The following is a 15,786-nucleotide window of genomic DNA, read 5'->3' as shown; positions in this document are numbered from 1 at the left end:
CCCTTTCATCTCCTTTCAGACCTTTTCCTCTTCCCTGCATTATCGTCTCCCTTCTACCCTCACCCCTTCCATTTTACCCTCTCCTACCCTCTTAACCCTCACCCTTTCCCCCTCCCCTCCCCTTGCTTCATCCTCACTGTTATAACACTCAGATTGGTAACCTTCTCAATGGTGGTAGTTGTGTCTTAATTAACTGAATAAAATCCTCAAGTGTGAAGATTATTGACAGTCTTCACTTCTTGAGGTAATCTGTTAACTCGTATCATTATACTTCACAATCATCATCATCATCACTACACGTACTTGTTCACATTCTGCAAGATTCTTATACGAGTTATTATCTTGGTATACTAATTATCTTGGTCAAGCAAAACGACCTCATTTGCTATGTTGGGTCGTAGTTGCCATGAGGTTATGGTTGATGGCTAGTCTTGTGAGTCCCAGAACTTCATCCTTAGTGGCGAGAATAACCTGAAAAGAATGTCAAATGTTTCAGTGTTTGTAATGTAATTGAATCTCTTTAGTTCAGTCATGCAAATCATCATACATAGGTGTGGTCATGTACACATTATGTCATGACTTGTGAGAATGACGAGTGGAATAGAGTATACGTGGTTTTATTAAAAATTTTTCTCCCCATGACTGAGAGATTTCTTTTCCTGAGAGAGAGAATGTTGTAAGAGAGGAGCTGAGAGAGGTAATGTGTGAGGCTGCCTGATATTCACTATTATAACACACAGTTTGTCGAGATTTCACTGATAAACAAACGCGGGTCTCAGTTTCCAGCCTTGAGAGAGTTCCATACTGGCGCGTGATGACATTTCTGAAGTGATTTTAGTTTTAATATTTTCAGGATCTGTAATTCATTCCTGTCTCTGTTTCTGGGTCTTTGGGTTTATTTACTTCAGCTGAATTAACGTCAGATTTATTACAGAATATTGTATGTTGATTCTATTTACTCTTTTGTATTACGGTGTTTATTTTATTTATTTTTTTTTATTCAAGGTGTTCAAGATTGTCTAAGAATTACCTAGAAGTTGTTTAAGAAGATGAATATGTTTATCCTGGTGGTAATATATTAAGTTTATTGAATGTAAGAGGTACTTACAACGTGAACTGCTTTATTGTAATGATGATGGGGTGCTGTAGCTTGAGGCTGTCAAGGAGGAACATGCATACTAACTTTATTTTGTTTCCAGGATGGGAGAACACAATGGGGGACGCGTGGCACTTGTCCTGATCAACTTCCTCGTCTTTGCTGGCACTGTGGCACTCAACCAGCTGTCAGTCTTCCCTCAATATGCTGGAGGTAAGTACATGGTGTTCTTTGTGTTCTTTTGCATGTACTAGACCTTAGTACATGAGTCTACTCTGCCATCTGGAGGATAGTGGGTGTGTATATAATGTTTCCAGCCTCCTCCCACCTCTCCTCTGCTTACATCAGTGTAGTTGTCTCCTCTTCACTACACTGAAAGTTATTACCTGTATGTTTGGTGTAGTGTTTTTTCTAGTATACTGGGGTGTATTGTGTCTTCTGGCCGCTTGGTTCGAGATGTGTGATGTAGTTTCTCTACCTGCATGATTATTTTACTGGACTCTGCTCTTATCCTAGTTGGTTTTTTTAGTACAATACACATGTGAGTTTCCTCTCTACCACAATCCCACTTCCCCCAGCTATTAGTTCCTGGAGCACATAGAGAGGTTATGTAGTCATTCTAATAGTGTTTAGAAGTGTTCCTGCATCGCCTGTGTTGTGGAGATGAATAGTGTAATAGTGTCTAAGGTTGTTTAACACAGATGCTTGTTAACGACGTATGGCTGTTATTTCGGTAAGATAAGGACAAAAAGTAACTGATATTGATGTTTCTTTGACGTTTGATGACCCGTCGACACCATTAACATCTTAAAATGGCCTGGGACCGACTCGGTAATGGCGCAGGGGTGAACAATCTAGCCATTTATATGTCTTGGTGCCAGAAGGTCTTAAACGCACTCCAGATGACTTTTCTAACCACAACCCTGAATGGTGATGTTGTTGTTACCACTCCCACCTCCCTCTCTCCCCCCCCTCACCATACTCACCCTCCTCCTCACCACACCCATCACCCCCCTCCCCCCCTCAACTCTACCACCCCCCCTCCCCCTTTTCTCTCCCTCTAACTGTTTCTCCTTCAACCTTCTCCTCCACCTCCTCGTGACCTAGCCGCGAGTGATTGCCGCAAGCGTCGGTTGCGGTGGGCGTGGCAAGGCTGATGATGACTCCGGTATAAACTGCGGCGCTGGAGGTGGTGTGTGTGTGTGTTATGAGGGCGAAAGGAAAGGATTTTGACGAGGTCCGGGGGGGGGGCGTGGGGAGGAGGGACCGTAAATATAAGTAGTTAGTCTTATGATATTCAACCGTTTGTTATTAACCTATAACATAAACATTGCTCTCCCCTCACACACACTCAGGTGAAATAAGTTCAGGTATGTTATTTTCCGGTGATCTCTACCAAAAAAAAATACCGCAACTAATTTGTTTCTACTGCAGTCAAGTTATTCTAATTTAGGGCATAAGTATTTACTGTATAAGGGTGATGACTGATGTACTAGTGTTTATAGGTTATTCTTCAGCATCAGTGGAACATAAAGCACAGTGGATTAATTATTGTTGTGTTATAAAAGATGATTAACCCTTTGAGGACGCTGGTTTAACCCTTTGAGGACGTTGGTTTAACCCTTTGATGACTGGTTTAACCCTTTGAGGACGCTGGTTTAATCCTTCATTGATTGATTAATTGATTTATTACGTGATTTGATTAATTTATTGGCTACTTGATATTTAATCAGTACAAATCACCAATCAAACCCACATTGGTGCTAATATATACATAAATAATAAAAACACAAATAATAGCAACAAAAAATATATCCAGTCAACAGAGTAAAAGATAAAAACGACTAACAGTATCTGGTTAACTCAGGAGGTCAAGTTATTTATGTGAGAACCAGACCAATGCCGCTTACCTTCCGTGAGCAGCGGTGTCTTCAAGGTGTGACTGAACCGTAATTGATTTGTATACCTGTACTAACACTTACTTAATGAAGGTGTTTATTACCTTGGTGACTGTTATAATGCTCCTATCATTTTCTTAACACTTGAAATCATTTTTTTTTGTGTTTTAATATTAATTGTACTGCTTTTATAAATTATTTCATTATGCTTTTATCTAAGTTATCATCTCAAATTAACTTCATGAGCTGTATTTTCAGATATTTATTTAGAATTGTTTAATAATTATTTTGTGTATATTTGTATTTTCCATTTCAATGTTAGTTTAGCCCTAGATTGTTGTATGTTTGTAGGCTGTATGATGTATTGTACTGACTGTTCCTCTTATATCTGTAGTTAAGATATCAACGTTAATTTATCTATTCTTAACCCTTCATTAAACTCTACACTCATGTATACTTGTATTTTTCCAGTGTATTGTGTAACTTGCTGTATCCTTGTATTTCCCATTGGCACCTGTACTGGTTGATGTATCCTTAATCTTACCTCCTGTTGGCTTTTTCCAATTGACGCCCAACTGCTATATTTCCAGGGATCTTTAAAATGCGTCCAGGGTATGAGACAAACTATGGCCTTGGTGTGTCCCCTCAAGGTAAACACTTGGCACCGCCGTCATTTTTTGCATGGCCAGTGGGCACCGTATTTGCATGATCGTCAATCTTTGCATGATTATTTTTGCACGATTGCCCCCCCCCCCCTCTCCCCGCCCGATTTTGCATAGTTACCGTCTTATACACCTGCCGATTTTTATGGATACTGTCCTTGTATAAGTTTACCAATCTTGCAGGTCTGCCATTCTTACCTGGTTACCTCACCTGCATATATTAATCATCCTTGCATGACTACTGTACCTGTGGCTCTGTAGTTTCACTGGTCACATGATCACCTCCCTGTTGAAGTAGCTTGTAGTTTGCAAGGTTCTCGTAGTCCTTTATGAGTTAAAGTACTTTGGGGAACGATGATGCTGTCTTTGAAAACAAGGTAAGGTTAGGAAACACTTTTGGGGGGTAACTATTTTGCTTTCGCGTTTCAGAGTTAGGGACTGAGGTCGTAGTGTTCAACGGTGTTCTTTTATTTGATGTAGTGACTGCCCAACACACGCTACAGTGTGAGGGTGACCACCACGCACTCCAATTTTTAATGATGATTTATTGATTTGCTGTCACACTTAACCTCGAAAACTTATTAAGGTGTGTATGTAATGTACCCTACCGCCCTGATGACCTAAATACAGGTAGCTTGGGGTCCAAAGTCTACGAGCTTCATCCAGTGATCCCTCTATTTAACGGACTGTATGGAGAGGAAAATCCGCTATATGGAGGGTCTGTTAGATGTGAAACTTCCATATTGAGAATTCATCAGTCCGGTTGGTTAAAATCACTAATATAAAGTTGTAAAAAATATATGATATTCAAGTACTAACTACAGCTATTTTGGTGGAGAATAATTTAACATAATTTTGTCTCTTAAAGTGCTAAGTTAACCGGTAGTTTTCGTTAAAATTTCTCGTGTAGTTTTAATTATATTATCCTGAGGTAGAGAACGCGGCCAGGTGAGGGTAGAGTCGTGTGTTACCCCAGAGTAAGACGCGACAACAGTACTTCATGTATGAGACTTGAGGCAAAAGGGAATAATCATGCTATATATTCATACGTAATTGTTAGCAGTATGATCATAGACATTTACGTGTCGAGGATGATTCTGTCTTGACGTGATGTAACATCTGTGAGTTACAGGCTGAAGACTATCCATTAAGACGCCTCATTAACGTAACGTCCATTCACCTGTCACTGCGTACAGTACTTTTCTTTTCCTGATTTATTTTCTACCGCTGATTACGCACAGTCTATGGTTTTTCAAGGTCACTTTTTGGTGTTTGTGTTATTCTGGATGTACTTAAGTAGTTTACACATTAAATTTCATTTTTGAGAGATGAGATGTTTTCAACCCAAAAATCCTGTTTCGGCCATAATCTTGTTTTCACATTTTTGCTCAGAATCTCAATATATGTTACAATACTAATGAACTAAGTGTTTAATTCAAGAGTAGTTACTGGGAAAGACATAAAGATAAATATTACATCACTTGAGTCATAAATTCAACAATATAATGTATAAGTTCGTCTGTTTTGTGTCTGTCTGTCAAACAAATTTACTTCCTCTTTTTCCACTTATCACTGGACATCAAAGAAGGCGCGACTCATCAAGCTCTATACTCTTTGTTTCATTAATAAAGTCAAAGTTCACGAACCCGGAAATGTGAGAATGAGCTGCGTGGCCACTACCCAATGTGAAGGTCGACACACGGTGGACAGCAAGGAAACTGAACCAACATTTTTTGCTGGTCACTGATACGACACTGTTAGAGCGGTTTTTTTTATTTCACTAAACAAGAATGTAAACAGTGAAAGTGTCTGACTGGGAACTCACTGTTCATGAGGTGGCAGTACGGGATTATGTCTCCTATTCTTAAGTTCCTCTCCTAGTTGTGATTACATAGCCAGGTGTTAAGTTGTATGTATCTCACCTGTCGCATTACATTGAGAAATCACATATGAAAGTGAAGGTGGATCCTATAGGTATTATTACCCATTAGGGGCAGTGTGGATACAGCACACTGTACAGCATGCTAAGGCAACTGGGGGTGCCTCGGAGTCTAGCGAACGACCCTTAAAACAAATATTTCCATGAAGATTCTTTATAGCATATCCTTCGTTACAATTAAACAAACGCAACAACTCTTCCCAGTATTGTCTCGTGGCCTGAATGACCATGGCGGTGTAACCATGGGAAGTGTCTTGTACATTATCTCACACTTTGACGTCAATTTGAAAGTGATTGAGTAAAACAGTTGACATTATCACTCTGTTAAAAGATCAACAACATCCTCAGTACCAGCTGTTGTTGTTGTTTGTGTTGTTGTTTACTTCCAGCTGATGTTCCTGGCAGTGTAGAAAGAAGCCTTACACACAACTTAAAGGACATAAACGAGTCAGCTAAGTATTACAAATAATTATCACTATCAGAGTAACGGAATGACTCAAAATATTTAAAACAACAAATTTCTCTTTTATAGTGACTTCTCTCATTAGTTCCCGCCTTCACTCGGGTCATGAATGAAACAATATTCTGGCTGTGGATTCATAACACACCATTGCTAGATCCACCGTTCATAACTACTCGTATATTGGACAGTACATACCCGGCGTCTGGCTGTCACACATCTGGTACTCCCATTATCTGGTACACATGACGCACAGCACAACACCCCCGCTCCTCCCTTCACTAGTGTCATCACCACGTCACCTCACACTAGGTCGACCACACAACTATCACTCACTATTAACCTCACTAGTCACTTGTCTCCTCTCACATAAACTACTTAACTTTACTTACAATCTACTTATAAATCCAACACTTAAATTGATGTTGCTAGTAACTCTGTCGACGATTTTAGTTCTTTGCAATATTAAGAGTTAAGAATAAGATTTATGTATTGTCGTTCTCTTTATTGACTGACCAGAATGAGATAGTTAGATATTTTAGCTCACTTGTTTAACCTCCTGAGTATTGTACTGGGGTGAGCTACTCGAGGTAACTATAAAACTTGTCTCAGATGGAAAGACGATTGACGTAAGTATGCATGTTCTCTAGCTGGTACTGTACAAGGAATCTGTTCGAGTTTTGGTAACGTTGGGATGAAATGTGACAGGCTCCTTGATACTGATATATTTAAGACGAATACTAAGTGATTTGTATGCTCCTTGAATTCATCTCCATACAAGCCTGGGGAGGTTGAGAGAAGACAGAGTGCATGTAGCGAGGGGCATTCCATGTTGTGAGGGGAAACACAACAGTGAAGGACTTGCGTATCGTAACATAAAGCTTTAGGTGAGTCAATTTGTTTACTTTTTTTTCCGGCAAACTTAGGGTTTCCTGTAGAGAATAAAGGTAATGAAGGAATAGTTTCTGAGTGTGTGTGTTATGTTTGCTTATGTCTGTTTATATACGTGTTGTGTCACAGCCATTAATGATCTTACAGCAATATTGTGTTTTAATTTTTACGTGTCCTTTAAGATAAAAAAATTTCTATGATGCAAAGATCGATTAATTGGAATCTCAGTGACTCTTACGTCGAGGTTTTCTTATATATAAGTATGTGAGGTCATAATAGATACCTAACTTGAGCAAAGATAAAAGCCAGTGTAGCGTCGAGGTTGCACAGATAAGCAGAGATACTGCACTCCCTCCCTTTAAATTATCCCTTAAAAGATAGTTATCTACTGTCTAAAATTATTAAATATTAGTAGCACTTAGTTCATTGATAATTAGTTACTTAATTTACTATCATCACGACATAACACTGGCCAAGATTGTTTTGTTGTTTCACACTAACATAACTGAGGTTGTAAAGCATCACTCAACACCATACTGCACTGTTTCTACATCAATGTATCTATAAAAATAAATGAATAGGTTAATAAATAAATAAATTAATAAGTAAATAGGTAAATAAATAGAATTAAATAAAAAAATCTATAAAATAAGAAATAGAAAATGTGTGAAAATGAGTCAACATTCTGCTATTGATTAACTAACACCAGATAACGTGTTATAATCCAGGTGATATAACTAATGAGTATTTATCAGGTGTCAATAAGAGTTAATATTATTGTTATTGTTTACATTATAGCATTTTGTTATGGTTCAATAATCTGGTTCAATTTCAATGTGGTTCGCCATTATTATTAGTAGTAGGAATAGTAGTAATAGTATTGTTATTATTATTATTAGTAGTAGTAGTACAGTAGTAGCAGTAGTAGTGATGTCAGGGTAGAACCGACCCTCCTTCCATTGGACGGTGTGAATTTCCAACACAGGACTTCAAACACATCCAATGAAGCCCGTGTTGACGGCAGTGCTCGAGGATTCTGGACGCAGGGACAGCGAGCCTTCTTCGACATCAGGATTTTTTATCCCATGGCCGCATGTCACCGTAACCTAGCTCTCGATGCTGCACACAGGAGGAACGAGAACGACAAGAGAAGGGCATATGGGGAGAGAATTCAGAACGTTGATCAAGGCAGCTTCACTCCGCTAGTGTTCACAACCTCTGGTGGGATGGGACCAAGTGCAAGATGTTTCTACGCCAGACTCGCGGAGGTGATCTCCGAACAGAAGCAGCAGCCCAGAAGTTATGTTACAGCCTGGATGAGATGTCGACTGTCCTTCTCTCTCCTTCGGTCGGCTTTGCTCTGCCTCAGGGGAACGAGAGCATCTGCCCCAAAGCCGACAACAGTTGCAGATATTGACTATGAGGCAACAGTCACTGAATGCTGCATAGATCTGCGGCTCAACTAACTCAACACAGCTAGGATAGTTTAGGATATATTAGGATATTTAATTTTAAGGTAATAAAATGGCGGCGAAGGTATGGCTATTGGGGGAGGATGGAGGCCACTTAAAAAAAGTATTATTATTAGTAGTAATATTGTTATTATTATTATTAGAAGTAGTAGTACAGTAGTAGTAGTAGTAGTAGTAGTTGGCAGTATTAGTAGTAGCAGCAGCATAATTACACCATTTAATCTAATTTGCTTTACTTTGAGTATTAACTGTAAAAGACTGGATAAAGTTTACTATCGTCTTATAAAAAATAAAATAGAAAATAAGATTATGATATTTCTAACTTCCTAGGAAAGTTAGACAAGAACTAGACTAATTATTATATGGTTGAGGATTATTATGTTAATTACTTTATACTAATGACACCTTGACTGTACAGGCATCTTCAACTCCACGGTGGGGAACATGTCAGCCAAACACGAGATCGATGTGACTCCAGCTGGCTTCACCTTCATGATCTGGACCGTCATCTACATCTGGCTCCTTCTGGCTCATCTCTACGGTACGTCTCTCTTCATTTCTCTCTCTCTCTCTCTCTCTCTCTCTCTCTCTCTCTCTCTCTCTCTCTCTGTCAGTCTCTATCTTGGTCTCATGCTTTTTCTGGTCTTCGTTCTCTTTACTCTCACTTCCATGGGTGTGGGTAGGTGGGTGGATGAGTATGAGGGTTTTAACTTATGTACTTATATTATGTATATACATATAGTGCAACAAATCAACTTAATCTATCACGACCTCTACAGCAGTGGTGCCAAACTCAAAACCTTTCGAGGGCCAATTCTTATTTTAGTTACCCTCTTCAGGGCCAACACAAGTGCTATATCACATATTTGCAGGATTGAAGTTTACAGCTTCACACATTGCCTTACCTGGCTTACCAGGAATACCTCATTTGGGTTTGTCTGATCCTAAGTATGTCAAATTCATTTTACTAAATAAACATGATTATATCTATTTTTTTCATAATTTCACGGGATGATAAATTTTACCGTCATCCCGCGGGCCACACCTGACCATCCCAAGGGCTACATTTGGCCCGCGAGCCATGAGTTTGACACCTTTGCTCTACAGCTTTGATCCTGCTGTGTCGCCGTAACGCTGTGGGTCCTGTGTACGTGACCCCCGCCGTGCTTACCTCCTCGTTCCTCATCACCTACACCTTCAACCTGCTGGGGAACATCGCCTGGCTGTTTGTGTGGGACCATAACCTCATCGTGTACTCCTCCGCCGTCCTCTGGTTCATCTCTCTCACCAACTGGATAGCCTTGGGCATGATACACTACAGGTAGCTATGAGAGTGGGAGATAGTCTGTCTTTATATCATGTATCTACAGTATATCAAGCCATTTATACACACATCTGGCCATATCTGACTTACAAGACCTATGTATTGTTTTCGTGCTTTTGCTTTGTTCTAGTCTCTTGTCGACTTATATGAATGCAGCAAACAAAGGAGATTATTTTATGTTGAAGAGTTACTGTAACACATTACTTTGGGTGGTAAAAGTTTGACAAAAGGCGAAAGAAGACTTAGGAGGGACCTGTACACAAACATCACATCCCATCACGTGCCAGATGGTCAGCTCTTCATATCTTAGGTGTTGAAGGCGAGTATGGCCTGGCAGTAGATGACAAAATTCAGTTAGTGCTGGAGTTGACGAGACTATAGATAATTAACGTTTGCACTAGCTTGATATACAAATAATCATGTACTGAGCCTTGTGTGTGTTGCAGCTTATACCGCCACGGACCATGGATGTGTCGCCATGCCAAGGTGGATATGTGGATGTACCGCATCTTGTGGCACAACGGCCTGGCACTCTACACCACCTGGACCACTGTCGCCGCTCTCCTCAACCTCGGCATTGTCCTCAGGTTAGTCTCGTAAATCTTAAAACCTCTGGTACACTGCCTGGTGCTGTTTACTCCCCAGTATCTTACAGTGTGTCATTGTCCCTCACTCCCTTGTTATCTAGCGTATTATATTACTAGCCACAGTATTTACTATGCCAACAGGCTATTGATACTGTTACAGAGATATCCTTTCATTTACTAGTACAAGATAGAAGATCGTTTCTGCTTAGTAAGGATATTTTTCAAGAGTGGAATGTAAGGTATAAACTGTAACATATGTGTGTCAAGGAGGAGACCAGGAGGGAGCCCCGCGACTCACCATGATAGGTGTTCTGGTGGTGGAGTACTCAGGGATAGAATACTGCCACTTTGCCTGAGACTAAGTTCCCCTCCCTCCCTCCTTCCCTCCCCTGCCCTTCACCCTCCCAGAAAGTATTATTACTCCTCCCTTGAGTACTATACTTCCCCTCCTGTGGTCTCTTTCTCCTCCCCTCCCCTTCCCTTCCCTTTTTCCATCATTCTTGTCGGTTCTTCTTCCCCTCATCTTTGACCTTATGTTTACTCCTCCCTAAAGGTCTCTGCTGTCCTTCCCACATTGTTCCTTTTAGTCTTGTCCCATTTTTATGTCTCCCTTTTCATGTCATTTTGCCCTCAAAGTTTTATCTCTTAATGACATTAGGGAAAACTCTTAACTGCACCCTGGTTCAACATCGGATTTGTGTTTGTAACATTGTATAATATCAGGCAGTTAACATTGTTGGAATTAGTAAAACAGAAAGTCTCATGAGGACATCATAATTGGATTCTGCCTAATACTTTCATTATTATACAAAAGTGAAACTAAAGATAATGTGTAAATATTATATCATGATGATAATCTTCCTCTATCACGCCTTCTGGACTTCCTCATCTCCATCGAGTCTTACCTTCTCTGTCAAAACACCTGTCTACCTCACCCACCTGTATGTTTATCCACCTTGTAGTAATGTTCCACCTTCAGGTAGTAAAGCAGCAGCAGACTCTGACTTAAATAACTCCCATGGTTTAATTTTTTACCATGCTAGTTCCTAGTTGTGCCTCCTCCTCCTCTTCTTCCTCCCCCTCCTACCCCTCCTCTTCTTTCTCCGCCTCTTCCTCCGCCTCCTACTCCTCCTCTTCTTCCTCCCCCTCCTACTCCTTCTCTTCTACCTCCGCCTCCCCCTCTTCCTGCACGATGTATTAACCTTCCTCTACCTATATCTAGGGAGGTGGCTGGGATGGAGATGCAGATAGTGGTATACGTGGTCCTGGGGTCACTCTCTGGCATCATGGTGCTCTGGTTCATCTTGGAGAACACTGCACTCGACCGCTTCGTCCGCTATACTGTCACCCCTTACGCTGGTCAGTTGGCAGGGATTTATTCTTTTTAATTTTTGTTTTGACACACACACACACACACACACACACACATGTACCTAACTGTCCTAACATTTACAAGAAGCATTGGTCATTTGCAATGCCCCTTTCTCTTACACTGTCATATTATATTTAACAAAACGTAATGAACCTCCAGGTGATGTCTGTTGTTCACCTGTTTATACTTAATATTTCCAAAAACAATAATAGAAGTAAAAGTCACTCATGTCTCCTGATGTTCTCCAGTGGTGGTGTTGGCGATGGTGGGAATCTACATCAAGCAGTACGCCGAGGCCACCAAAGAGACCGGCTACTTCATTGTGGTACTGCTGGGCGTGGCTGTGTTCTGCTTCGTGGCTCGGCTGGGACTGGTGGTGGTACGTGCCTGCAAGAGTCCACTTTATGTCAACAACAAGATCGGCGACGACCCCGTGCTGAGCTACGCTGCATGATACTGGGGTTACGTCGACACTTCTGCCACGCAAGTCGTCGCCACATACTCCAGCCTCTAGAGAGATGATGCCTTGCTCTTGCACATTTAGTAGTTTCTAAATGTTGTTTATTTCTTGCTGGGGTGAAAGTTTGTGTTTATTTCACGAGGTGATATAACTTAGGATGTTAATATCCTGTAGAGATAATTCTAAATGTTGTTTGTGTAATACTGTGTCCAGAATTTTGTTCTTGTCATGATTTAACTTATCGCGGCACTATAACACAGTGACTCGGTTACTTCACATGGCAGTGTTGAAGTGTAAGGGAAGCTTTTCTCAGTAAATCATGATACGTCTTTCTCTTTTCTGCTCTTGACTTCTCTGAATAATATTTCTTTCTAAAAAGTAACACATCAAAGTGAAGACTACATAAGACTTGAAGTCAAACCTATGGTCAATGCTAAGTATTATTATTGTTTTAATGGCTGAATATATGGGAGGAAATAAGGGCTGTGGTTGCTTCACTACTGTATACTGACTGTCACATTCACTGAAGGTTGAGAATTCATTATTCATCTCCTAATGTTATATATATATATATATATATATATATATATATATATATATATATATATATATATATATATATATATATATATATATATATATATATATATATATATATATATATATATATATACAGTATATATATATATATACACATATACATATACACACACACACACACACACTTGAACACTGTCGCCTTTGTATTTGCACGCTGTACAGTACAGTAACATAATCACTTCTTAAGTTTGGTGTACAGCTGTTATATAATTTGAGTTTTTAGGGCCGAAAGCTTCAATATATTTCCTCTGATGGAGACATTTATTCTGAAACCAATAATATTTTGTTTGATAATACTATATACAGCATTATAGTACAGTAACACTAAGATAAACCTCCAACAGAACTTCATAAATTTGTCTAACCAGACATTCTCTTTTCAAATAAATTACTTTAATTGGTGAAATAATATAAAAACAAAAACCCCACCAGCTGAAGCCTTCACTGATCACAAAGGTTGAACAGTTATCATTACTGGTCCAGAAACTGAGAGGCAGCGAACACCTCTCACTGTTTCTTGTGTATAAAGTGTTCAGGTCCTAATGATGCATCAGTGTTGTCGTGAACCACAACCAATACTATGAGCCATGAGAAGAACTTTTATTATTACTGTTGAAGGTAATTCTTTATACCATTGTAGATATCGTTATCATCTGTGAATATTTTATCTTTGCCTTACACTGACGTCATCCACCACTAATGGTACGACTTGCTGGCAAATTGCTTGATTTTTCCTTCATGTTGATGTAATATGAGTAAAAAAAATGTTTTAAATAACCTGTAAATGTTTTAAGTACTGTGGAGTATTTCTAAAATACATGTAACACATTCATCTATATATTGTATGTCTCAGATTATTTTTTAAAATTTCCTGTATTCTTCATTACATGTTGTAGGTGTAAGCTGAAACTAAAGTTGATGAAACAAGTCTCAGAGGTTTATGTTATGTCTGTAAATACCTGTATTGTAATTAGTATAGGTGATGACCAGGTGATGCATTCTTCAGTCCAGTGGTGAGAGGAGCACTGAGGTTAGGTCAAACAGTTTGTCATTTTCACCATTGACAGAAAGTATTAAAATAAGGTACATGGTTGTGTAATATTGCAGTTATGTATCGATACAGTAATATAATAATAAATATGTCACCTGTGAACGTGAATGACGGGGTGAGGACTTGAGAAACATGCTGTGAAGGTTTAAGTTTACAAGAGCTGTTAAGGAATGGTGTGGAAGGGGAGAGGTGGGGGAGAGATAGACAAAGTGAAGTGTGGAAGGGAAAGATACTGAGGAGGGGAAGTGGTGCATTTTACTGTTACTTTTATCAATAAGTTGTAATAACAGATTTGTAGAAATTTCTTGACATAGGATTTTGCTTTCTGCATTTTATACAGGTAAAATAATGTCTTGCTTTGGAATGATGTGTCATGGTGGAAATTTCTGAATCGTCTTACTATAACGTCAAAGGTACAGAGAAAATGTATTATAGTCATAGTGATCAAAAGTACAGTAGACGCATTAGTCTTCTCAGTCTTCAGTACAGATGTCATGTATCATTCTCAGTACAGTTGCTGTATTTATGAATCTTGTGCTGATTTTAAGTACAGAGGGTGGTCCTTTCAGCCGGTAGTTCAGAAGTTATAATCCCTACCTGGTACACATCACTAAAAGGCATGTCTTAGTTTTCCTGTATTATTTTATTTTAGGTAGGAGACCCCGCGCCATTTGCCCTCGACGGACAAACAAATGAAGGTGCTGCCAATACAATACAAGATAAGGTCACTTTGTTTACTCTAAGAAATTCTTATGACTGGTTTGTAGTTTTAAGACGAATTGATTGAATATGAATGTACATGTTTAAATTTTATAGACTTAAATGGAAATTAAACACAGTTTTGGAATAAAATCTAGAGTTATTCACCTTTACTCGGACAGTCCCTTATAACTTGCACAGTCATTATCGAAGAAAAGGAACATAATTACACTTGGCATTATTGTTTAGTATTGTTATTCGTATAAGTTTTATAGTGTTTCTATACAATAACCAAGAGACAGTATTCTACAACTAATGACAATAAATTTGTCCCTAATTTGTGTGAGTGAGGCGAGGGGTTCCAAAAACATCACCCATTAGTTTACAAGAGCAAAATCTAAAATGTTAGTAATGTACAAAGACCGAGACAATTAAATTATTTATTTATGATTATGTAAACAACACAACCCAAATTTATTCATTAATCATAGTATATGAAAGCAGATGGTTCCCAACCTAACCACAACCACCGAAGAATGCTCAGGTGGCTTCAGGTTGGCTCATATTCTCTGAAAAATGTGGTTTAACCAGCCGTCCACCTGAGTCAGCCAGCCGTCCACCTGAGCCAGCCAGCCGTCCACCTGAGCCATCCAGCCTTCCACCTGAGCCAATCAGCCGTCCACCTGAGCCAGCCACACAATCTGAAAGATTTAAAAACTCTTTCAGGGTGTGTGAAGGAGAGGAAGGGTGTGTGGATGGGAGGAAATGGGTGTGGATGGGAAGAAGAGTGTGTGGATGGGAGAAAGTCAGTGGATGGGAGGAAGGGTGAGTGGATGGGAGGACCTCCCATCCACACACGCACTCCCTTCCATGCTGACACCTTCCCACCCTCCCGAAAAGTAGATAGATTTTCTACTTTTCGGGAAAGTAGATTATCGACTTTTTGGGGAAGTAGATTTTCGAATTTTGGGGGAAATATTACCTAATTTTGCGAAAGTAGATTATCATAGAAAACGGGAAATTTGTATCATAAAAAATGGGAAATATCTACTTTCCGGGAAAGTTGGTTATCTACTTTCCCGAAAAGTAGATAGATTTTCTACTTTTCGGGAAAGATTATCGACTTTCGGGAAAGTAGATTGAATTTTGGGGGAAATATTACCTAATTTTGCGAAGGCGAGATTATCATAGAAAACGGGAAATTTGCATCAAGGTAAAAAATGGGAAATATCTACTTTCCGGGAAAGTTAGAAAGTTATCTACTTTCCCGAAAAG

At 39.4% G+C, this 15,786-nt stretch overlaps 1 protein-coding gene across 1 annotated transcript in view; it reads left to right on the top strand.

The window, feature by feature from the left end:
- The window catches only part of LOC121870464, a 20,040-nt gene extending 5,376 nt beyond the window's left edge, over window positions 1–14,664 (top strand). The window contains exons 2-8 of the mRNA XM_042372288.1: window positions 1,200–1,309; window positions 3,585–3,644; window positions 8,837–8,959; window positions 9,526–9,739; window positions 10,189–10,329; window positions 11,552–11,688; window positions 11,950–14,664. Of these exons, the coding sequence (XP_042228222.1) occupies window positions 1,201–1,309; window positions 3,585–3,644; window positions 8,837–8,959; window positions 9,526–9,739; window positions 10,189–10,329; window positions 11,552–11,688; window positions 11,950–12,155 (990 nt within the window). The 5' untranslated portion in view covers window position 1,200 and the 3' untranslated portion in view covers window positions 12,156–14,664. The remainder of the gene's footprint in view (window positions 1–1,199; window positions 1,310–3,584; window positions 3,645–8,836; window positions 8,960–9,525; window positions 9,740–10,188; window positions 10,330–11,551; window positions 11,689–11,949) is intronic.
- The last annotated feature ends 1,122 nt before the right edge of the window (window positions 14,665–15,786 follow it).

The sequence above is a fragment of the Homarus americanus genome, unplaced genomic scaffold (genome assembly GCF_018991925.1).
Source record: "Homarus americanus isolate GMGI-L3 unplaced genomic scaffold, GMGI_Hamer_2.0 scaffold8584, whole genome shotgun sequence".
Lineage (NCBI taxonomy): Eukaryota > Metazoa > Arthropoda > Malacostraca > Decapoda > Nephropidae > Homarus > Homarus americanus.
Note: the sequence above shows the minus strand (reverse complement) of the source record. Positions and strands in the feature narration are given on the sequence as shown.